This window comes from Salvelinus namaycush, chromosome 5 (assembly GCF_016432855.1).
Source record: "Salvelinus namaycush isolate Seneca chromosome 5, SaNama_1.0, whole genome shotgun sequence".
Lineage (NCBI taxonomy): Eukaryota > Metazoa > Chordata > Actinopteri > Salmoniformes > Salmonidae > Salvelinus > Salvelinus namaycush.
Genome location: NC_052311.1, coordinates 34,342,736 through 34,352,786, shown reverse-complemented (window position 1 = coordinate 34,352,786; position 10,051 = coordinate 34,342,736). Strand labels below are relative to the sequence as shown.

The 10,051-nt window shown below is 45.1% G+C and overlaps 1 protein-coding gene across 1 annotated transcript; it reads left to right on the top strand.

The window, feature by feature from the left end:
* The first annotated feature begins 3,488 nt into the window (after positions 1 to 3,488).
* myot (myotilin) lies at positions 3,489 to 9,315 on the top strand. Its single transcript, XM_038992632.1, has 7 exons — positions 3,489 to 3,584; positions 4,295 to 4,332; positions 5,862 to 5,994; positions 6,521 to 6,728; positions 6,835 to 7,000; positions 7,221 to 7,354; positions 9,188 to 9,315. The coding sequence occupies exons 1-7, from the start codon at positions 3,504 to 3,506 to the stop codon at positions 9,313 to 9,315; spliced, it is 888 nt and encodes a 295-aa protein (XP_038848560.1). The 5' UTR covers positions 3,489 to 3,503.
* The last annotated feature ends 736 nt before the right edge of the window (positions 9,316 to 10,051 follow it).

Below are 10,051 nucleotides of genomic sequence, written 5' to 3'. Positions count from 1 at the left end.
GATTTGAAATGCTCGTCACAGTATTGGACGAGGGTGTCGGTGTTCGCTGTAAAAGAACTGCACCTGCCAGCTAATGTCAGTTAACACTACAGGCTCCTGATTTAGCCCCTCAAACGTGAATAGCAACATATTCACTACTCTCTTGTAGGTCATGTGGACAGTGTTTGTGTTCAATACATTTTTCCTTTGAGTGTGTAAGGCAAGCCAAAACATACAGAACATTGAACTTTTCATGGTGAATTTACTCTGATTATTTACTATGCAAAAAGGGGCACTTAAAATGCATGATCCACCTAAAAGGCTGTGCGTGGGTATAACAATTTTACTGTAGTAAGAAATGTTGTTTCTATGGTCACCATTTATCCTGTTAACTTGAGTAATGCAAATTAAGTTACCAAAGTGTTTCTCCTTGCAGGTCTCTAGAGCCTGAGCTACAGCCACCTAGTAAAACCCTAGAGGAGCCGTTCAGTCCAAGTGAAAAGAGTATCCACTGCTCAGAGGGTCAGAGGTCACCTGAAGCCCGCACGCCCACCCCGCCGGCCTTAAAAATAAAAACGACCCCCAAACTGTTCACTCCCAGCAAGCCCAGCTTCCAGAGCTCAGGAGACTCTAGAGGCTGCAGTATGAGCAGCAGTGTGGCTGACCTTCCCACCTTCACCCCCAGCCTCTTTGCCCCCAGTGCCTTCAACTATGCACGGCCACGCCAGTTTATCCAGTCCCAGCCGGCCTTCCAGGTCCCCAGCTATGATGTAGCCCAGGCTCTGCCTCAGTCCAATGGGAACAGCAGCAAGGCCTCTCCCTCCTCCTCCAATCTGAGCTCCCCCATTTCCACTCCTGCATTCTCACAGCCGCCGGTGTTTCCCCATGACCCTCCCGTCGCCGCTGCCCAGCCCGTGTCCCCCTCCCGCGCCCCCATGCGCTCCACTATCACACTCACCCCGAGGGTCCCCAGTGCTAACGTCAGTGTCCCAGCCCCATCTGAGCCCAAGTCCCAGTCCTCTTCAGCTGCCTTCCTCTGCTCTGTCCTGCCCTCTCAGTCCACCCCACAGTACAAGCCTGCACCCATGTCCATTCCCCAGCCTCCATCACCAGCTCGCTCCTCACACTCCCCCAACCCTCCCAGCCCCCTGCCCAAGCCCCACTTTGATGCCCCCCTGCACATGGCTCTCCCTACTCACAGCCTGCCTATGAGTCGGTCTCCCCACTCCCAAACTCCCACCACCGTTTCCATGCCACAGCCCTCCTTTCCTCCTCCCTCATGCGTGTCTCTGCCTCCTAGCTACAGAGGGACCCCAAACATGTGAGTTGCTATATTTTGAAACGGTAAATAAAATGCCTGAGCTAGTATGTTATAGCAATTCACCATACACTGAATATACAAAACATTACGAACACCTTCCTAATGTTGAGTTGCACCCCCCACCCTTGCCCTCAGAACAGCCTCAATTCGTCGGGTCATTGACTCAACAAGGTGTCGAAAGCGTTCCACAGGGATGCTGGCCCATGTTGACTCCAATGCTTCCCATAGTTGTCAAGTTGACTGGATGTCCTTAGGGTGGTGGACCATTGTTGATACAGATTGGAAACTGTTGAGTGTGGAAAAACCCAGCAGCTTTGCAGTTCTTGACACAAACTACCATACCCGTTCAAAGGCACTTAAATATTTTGTCTTGCCCATTCACCAGTCCATGTCTCAAGGCTTAACAGGCTTAACCTGTCTCCTCCCCTTAATCTACACTGATTTTTAAGTGGATTTAACAAGTGACATCAATAAGGCTCAGTCTGTCATGGAAAGAGCAAGTGTTCTTAATGTTTTGTATACTCGGTGTAAATTATGATTTTAACATTAATGGTTGATTAATATTCTGTCTGGCTTACCCTCTCCAGCCTTCCCAAGCTGATCCTGAAGAAGGCTCCTGTCCCTCAGCCAGTGTCCCACAACTCAGATGAGCAGATCCAGGGTTCCAAGGACGCGCTGATCCAAGATCTGGAGAAGAAGCTACGCACCAAAGAAGCCCGCAGGAGAAACAGCCAGGTATCCATTAAAACAAACTAGCCCGGAGTCAGTGGGCAGTGAAGTGTTTGTAATTTGTGTGGATATACTGCATGTATGTGGATAGGGAAATGTATGATGTGATTCAGTGTCAAGACAATGTTATAATCTAAGTGTTGTCTTATTTAATGTGGTTAGGGAATAAACTAAGTACTTTTCGACAACGTGCTTGTTTACTCCACTACCACATGAATGCTGTACAAGAAAACGTGTGGTTCCCTTCCTGATTTGAACCCATACAGCATACATCATCAGACTATTTGATATCACAATGTGGCAACTATGAAAGAGGGAAATATGGATTCGTAACTTATCATCCTCTCGTAGTATTCCTGTATTAATTAAAGTCAAGGACATACAATATCCTTGACGCCACGTGCATCAAGCGGGATTCTCAACTTTGAATAGATACTTCAGTAGAACCCAACTTCCAATTACTAGAAGCTTCAGTGGAATCCCTTGGACTTAGTGGACCAGTGTACTATGATCAACACAAGGCAGCTGTTGTGTTGAAGTAGACCCAATAACATTGGAGGCTGCTCTATGGACAGACCTACTTACACAGCCGATCCCAATTCACTTTCTACCTTATCCATAACCCTTTGACCTTTGCAGATCTGAAAGGTCTGAATAGGTATAGCAGTTCAGTGGTGGGGCATCCACCATATTGCTGCCAATGAGTAAGTTGGGACCATAGACTTAGATGGACAACTCATCTTTGTATCTGTCCCATTGTGGCGTCTGTGAGAGCACAGGCAGCGCCATTGAAGCCATCTCCATTTTGAAGTAGTACATTTTCTTCTACTACTTCTGAGTTGGTAAAAAAAACTCAGTGTGCATATGGACACCTGGAGTGTGTTTGAACAGGTATAAAACTAAGGTTGGAAATTGTACTGCCACCTGCAGTTATGGAATGTTTTCTCATATGTATAATTCATCGGCTGATCCCTCCTGATGACCTGGATGGAATTATTTGATCCTTCCTTAACCCATAGGAAGTCCCACCTAGTTGAGTACCTCAATGGTGAAAGTCCTCAAGTGCGCTGCCCATGCTAAAACAGGCTTTTGGGCACTAGAGTTGTATATGACTGCAGTATACTGGCTCAGCATTGGCTGGTTTACGGGTACTATACAGTATATGGTGTAACCGGTGGGATTTGAACCCAGGTCTCCCATGGGAGAAATCAAGGTCTTGACCTTTTCAGAGCAAGAGGAAATTCCTTTTTGGGCCGTCACTGATTTTGAAGTCTTAGGCGGGGCTACCTCATTACATGACGACTAGCAACCATGACCGACTCATGTCCGCAACACTGGCTGGCTATTGGCTGGTTTACTGGTACTATATAGTATACTGGCTCACCATTGGCTCGTTTAATGGTACTAGTATACTGGCTGACTATAGCCTGGTTTCCTGTTTGTCCCCTGACAGAAGTTGTCCTATGAGGAGCGCATGGCTCGACGGTTGCTGGGTCCAGATAACGCTGCCTCTGTCTTTGACTTTGAGAATTCCTCCGACTCACAACTCGACCAGGTATAATCTAAGTTATTTTAGGAAGTACAATACACTTAACTTTTTCATTTCAAGGATCCATACTTTTGTCATGCTACTGTATGTCTTTTGATGTTCTACTAATACAGATCACAAGTTTCTCAGGCTTGGAGACGTTACTAATACTATGTGGGGTTTAGATGGGATGTTCCCGCTATTATGTGTGACTAGTCCCCTGTCATTGTAGATCAGCCCTTAATCCTTCTCACACAATGGGGCTGGGCTCCGGCTCTGTCCTCATCAGTCACAGGAGAACTGCACAGCCCTCTTCCAAGAATGCAGCTAGAAATAGCAGGTGTGAAGACTATGTGCCATAGCAGCATTCTCCCAGGGATATGTAGTGTAGGATGCCAGAAAGAGACCACACACACAACAGTACAACACGTGTGCCCACACAACGGTACAACACGTGTGCCCACAGCACTATTCCCCCATCTGGCCACCCCTATATTCCTAGGCATAGTGTCATGTACTTTGAAATATTTATCAAGTCTGGTTATTCAAGAGGTTGTATTAAAGTAATGCCTTTTCAGGAGATGTAGTCTTGAACATAGACCACCTTTATGTGTGAACTTGAGTGTTGGCTAGTGTAGAGGCAGTGATGAATCCCTCTCTATATACCGTATGTGAATGCTTTTACACAGGTCCATGGCAAAAATGTTATTCCCAAATCTCTCTGTCCTCTCTTGCAGCCAGGATCACCAGAGGGACGTAACACTGGAGGAATATGGTAAATGTCACCCACAGTCGGCAAAAGCATGTATATACATTTATAATGCTTTAACATTTGAGTAATTTGGCAGACATGCTTACCCAGAGCGACTTACAATAGTGCATTTATCTTAAAGGAGCAGTTCACTATTGTACATCTTGACGTTAGATGGTTCCTCACACTGACAGTAGTCTATGGGCTGGGAGAAACTGTCTACCCCCTCTCCTCAACTGAACCACTGATTAGTATTCTTTAAACCGCCACTACAAACTTCAGCTAACCTTATTTTATTTAAACATGCCCCCATCAATTCGATAGATTGTTAGCTTGTGGTGGCTAAGGTTAGCTGAAGTTTGTCGTGGATGTTTAAAGAGCTGAACCATTGATTAATTTATTTTGGCCCATAGACTACATTCAGGGTGAGGAACTGTCTAACATCAAGTTGTAAAATAGTGAACTACTCCTTTAAGATATCTCAGTTATTTATTTAAAATACTTATTTAAGAGTTAAGGTTTCAGACCTTTTCTGAAGATGGACAGGGACTCCACTGTCCTGACTTCAGGAGGATGCTTAATCCACCATTGGTGTGTCAGGACAGAGAAGTGCTTTGACTGGGCTGAGCGGTAGCTTCCCTCCTGTAGGGGTGGGAGGGCAAAGAGAGCAGAGGTGGCAGAAAAGAGTGCTTGGGTTGGGGTATTGGGTTTGAGAATAGCCTGAATGTGAGGAGGGGGGAGTTCCCCCTAGCTGCTCCATAGGCAAGCACCAGGGTCTTCAAGATGATGTGAGCTTTGACTGGAAGCCAGTGTAGTGTGTGGAGGACCGGGGTGACCTGGGAGAACTTGGGAAGGTTGAACACCAAAAGAGTTTTGCTCATACTGCATATAAATACCGCATATACACAATGAAGCAGTAGATGAGGAGACCAGAAAGAGAAGCGGGTGAGGGTGAGGGTGAAGGCATGTGCGAATGAGACCTGAGGCTTAGGGCTGGGTGGCGGGTTGTCGGATCCAGGTTGAGTTTCCTGGCGCAGCCGTGTGTTTGTGTGCTGTTTCCACTGCCTACCACGGGCTCCGGTTCCCCCCGGCCATGCTGTAAGCGGGACAATAATAGACTATGAACTGAGTGAGCTGACATGTCTCCCAGTCTCTACGGCTATGATGTCTTCCTTACTGATGTTTTCTGGGATTGCTTTGTCTGCCCATTATGATGCACAGTTGGAAGGTGAAGGGCACCTGCTGTGTTACTTGAAGTGAGATGGTTTAGGATCCATGTGTGGACCTTTTGGCCTTTTGTTTATGTTAATGGGGTTTTCTGAACCATGGGACAGCATGAATGGAGATGCAGCATTTGATGTTATGAATTAGTTCAATTTGCTCTTTGAATCTGAAAAGATGAGAAGAGTGAGCTCTCTTGACTGCATGAAAACTCAATCATTCAAAGTCAGCCATCAAAGGCGCAGTTATGAAAGCTCCTCTGTTCCTACCCCCTCTTCTGCTCTCACTTTCTCCTCCTTTCTTTCTCCTCTCTGTCTCTTTCTTTCCTCTAGGGGAAAACACCATTCTGGTACTGATGGCAACGAGGGCTCGGCCATCCAGGAGAAATGCTATGCCCCACGTTTCATCCAGGTCCCTAAGGACCTTACAGTGGAGGAGGGCAGGTTCTGCAGGATCGACTTCAAGGTACAGCACTGGACACGCTGTAATCAGTTTAGTCATGAATGTTGATGAAATGCATTATATGTAGCTAGCATTCAACATTTTTAGAGCTGGGATCTATTTCCTAGGTAGGAACTTATTGATGAGGTATCTTCTGTAAAGACCTCGTTAAACTTTGACACGGACTCACGCAACAATGTATTTAAGTGTAATGCAATTAAAGCCTCTGGAGTCCAAACATGAAACCCAATATCACATCTGGACAGAATAACCAGGTTGTAAAAAGCTACCCTGTACTCTCCTCCCCCCTCATCCACTTCCTCCTCTGAGCAATCACAACCCCCAATCAGGGTCCCTGCACTAAGCCCTCCATAACCCCCTAGTAGTCCACACTCCAGTCCACACACTCCCTGGGTCCCTCGCTGCTCAAGGCTGTGTCCAGGGTCATATATTTATTAGTACACACTGTAGCAAAACATTTTGCAACAAAAATTGTTTCCATCTTCTTCTGTTTGATGTTGAACGAATGCACCCCTGGCTGTGTCCTCAGGTGGGAGGTCTGCCCACCCCAGATGTGACCTGGTATCTCGACGGGAAGGCCATCCGCCCGGACGACTACCACAAGATGCTGGTGTGTGAGAAGGGCATGCACTCCTTCATCATTGAGATTGTGACTGTGCATCATGCCGGTGTCTACGAGTGTATGGCCAGAAACCGCGCTGGGGAGAACCACTTCTACATAAAACTGGAGGTTATCGGTAAGAGCTGTTTTTGATTACTGTATTCTGTCAAATAATCTCCCATTTCCCATCTCTTAGCTTAGCATTGATGCTCTAACACTGCTTTACCCCCTCTCCTCTTCAGCCCAGGAGATGCTTCGCCCCCCCACTTTTGTCCAGAAGATGCTGAACTCTCGTGCCCTGGAGGGGGACACAGTGAGGTTAGAGTGTAAGGTGGCTGCCTCCCCTCCACCAAAGCTCTTCTGGAAGAAGGACAAAGACATGCTGCGCATTGACCCCACCAGGATGAGGTTGATGGACCTTCAATTCCAAGTTTGAATCCTCTCAGAAGGAGAAATGCTCACAGTAGAGATTGTAATTTCTGACAGTTAGCTGACTTGAATCTAACTGAAATGTGTTTGTTAATTAGCTGATTTAGTTTTGCTAGTTAAAGTGAACCTCTGTTAGCTATAAGTGAGAGGTGCTGTTGATTCCATAAGAGAGTAACCCCAAGCATGATGTGTCTTCCAGCCTTTACCAGGATGGTACTGGAAGTCAGTGCCTGCTCATTGAGAGGCTGGTCAAATCTGATGCAGGCTGGTACACCCTGTCTGCCATCAACGAGGCCGGCATGTCCACCTGCAATGCCAGACTGGACGTAGGAAGTAAGTGGACCGTTTGTGCGTATGTGGGTCTGTGCTTATCACACAACAGTGTTTAGTTAAGAGATCCAATTGGCTCATCTCTGTCCGTTACCCATTACTGTATGTAATAGTTTCAAGACTTAAACTCAAAAACACCACTGACTGCTGTGCCAGTCAACCTCTTGTGGCCCTTCACAGCTATTAGTGTGCTGACATCTGCACTAGTGGGACAAAGGCAGGGATTACCGCGCTGTTTACATCAGAGACAGACAACGCTGTAACCTCGCACTCAGAATATCCGCTATGACAGGACATTGAAATGGCATACTACACTACTGTACTATAAACAGTGGTGGGAAAAGTACCCAATTGTCATACTTGAGTAAAAGTAAAGATAATAGAAAATGAAAAGTGAGTCGCCCAGTAAAATACTACTTGTGTAAGTCAAAAAATATTTGGTTTTTAAATATACTTAATTATCAAAATTAAATGTAATCGCTAAAATATAATTAAGTATCAAAAGTCGAAGTGTAAATCATTTCTAATTCCTTATATTATTAAGCAAACCAGACGGCACAATTTTCTTTCTTTTAAAAAAATGTACGGATAGCAAGGGGCACACTCCAACACTCATATCTTTTACAAATTAAGCATTTGTGTTTAGTGATTCCACCAGATCAGAGGCAGTAGGGATGACCAGAGATGTACTCTTGATAAATGTGTGAATTGGACCATTTTCCTGTCCTGCTAAGCATTCAAAATATAACGAGTACTTTTGGGTGTCAAGGAAAATGTATGAAGTAAAAAGTACATTATTTTCATTAGGAATGTAGTGAAGTAAAAGTTGTCAAACATAAATGGTAAAGTATAGATACCCCAAAAAGCTACTTAGGTAAAAATACTTTAAAGTACTACTTAATTACCAGTGTTGTGTAAAAATGTATGTACTGTAGCAGCAAGGGGAAATTGTCTCTTACTCAATATTTGTAGTACTTTCTGCTGTTACGATGGACGGGCAAATTTCCTGTAATTTCTCCCGTCGTCCTGCAAATACAGTAGTTGCCATGGCGGTGCAAGTTGTAAAGGCTGATAGAAACCCATAACAGATGTATCATTACAAGGCTAGGAAAATGAGGGGCTGCTGTATTATATTCCTCCTTGATCACATAACATGCCATCTGGTACGCGGACCGAGAGCGGCCATATTGAATTTTAACTCTACTCAGCCTAGCTAGCTGAAGAAGTAGTCTGAAATTTATCGGTCAGAGAGAGGGCATATACTTGCTCTATCCTCTGTGCAGGGTTACTAAATGGAAAAACTGACTCTTCTTTGCTCATATGATTCTCATCGCGATGATGTCAGGCCCCAACTGTGCAGCAGGATTTAGCTGGACACTCTGCTGGCCACAAGGAAAGCTGGTCTTTCGACTCCCAAGGTTAACCTGTAATTGGAGATGGTGCTTAATACAGCAACGCTGGCAGAGAGGGCTACGACGCCAGTCTCACAGCACAGGCATGCCTCAATGGCTCTTGTACAAACCTTAATACCGGAGCAGTTTATCTTTGGAGATCTTTTTAGGAAAATCTCTTAGGATAGCAGCACATTCCTCCTTCTGTGGATGAAGAGGTCCAAACATGTTTTCAAATTCCTTATTAGGCAAACCAGACTACAATTTTCATGTTTTTAAAATAATAGGTTGGTAATATTTGACAGTGACCGGCTTTATTTTCATTTTGTTTTATTACCTGGCTCAAATGCAACATTTCCATTATTATTGCATTAGAGGTTCAAGGAGCCTGTTCTGAATATATCTTGATCTTTGTATTCCATTCTGTTTACTCTTCTGTCTCCAGCTCGCACCAACAAGCCTGCCCCCCCTACAGGCAAGCATTTTAAAATCCCCCTCAGCCATCTCCCCGTCCTGACTCCAGACCCCACCCCCCAGCACACGGCCCCCCTGTACGAGAGCGAGGAGCTCTAGACAAAACTACACCAGGAGTGTAATAATCGTGGATGTGTGTTGTGCTCCTTATTATACCTGCCTGTGTCCTACCACTGAGGCTGTCCTGTTGTCTGTGTCTTGGGGAGGAAAGCAATTGAGGTTTTGAGGAAGCGGGTAGATGGACTCTCACATTTTGCCCACACTGCCTCAGTCTCAATCCAGGACACCTCAAAAGACCCCGCATTTGTCAAATGCACTTTAGTTTGAGCCCTTCTGGTTTTGTGTCAAGGGCATGCTGGTCAGATGCGGGTTTCCCAACCGCACATCCTCTTAGTGTGGTGTAGCCTTCCTGGCCGGTGCACTTGACTTGGCACAGACCTTTGTCAAATGCTGTCCTGTGGTTTGCTGTTCTAGTGGATAGAGAATGAATCATGTATCGTCTCCAGACATGTAACAATCTTCGGTCCTTCACGAAAGCATCGTTTTTATGACGGCTGCTTCAAGTGAGAATGTGTCGGTGATATTTCTGTTTTTTAAAGGTCAAATGGTTTCATTATATAAGCTATTTATTGGACAATATCTTCTAAATGTAAATGGTTGCCGTAACACCCAAATTTACCACAACCTCAAGGTCTGATCCTGACCATAGAAAAACATTTTGAACAGTGTATGACGTGAAATTGAATGTATGTGTAATAAAGTTTTCATGACCTAATTACAGGTGGTTATTTCACTTTGAAAATAAGATATCAAATTGAGTTCATATACACTGAAT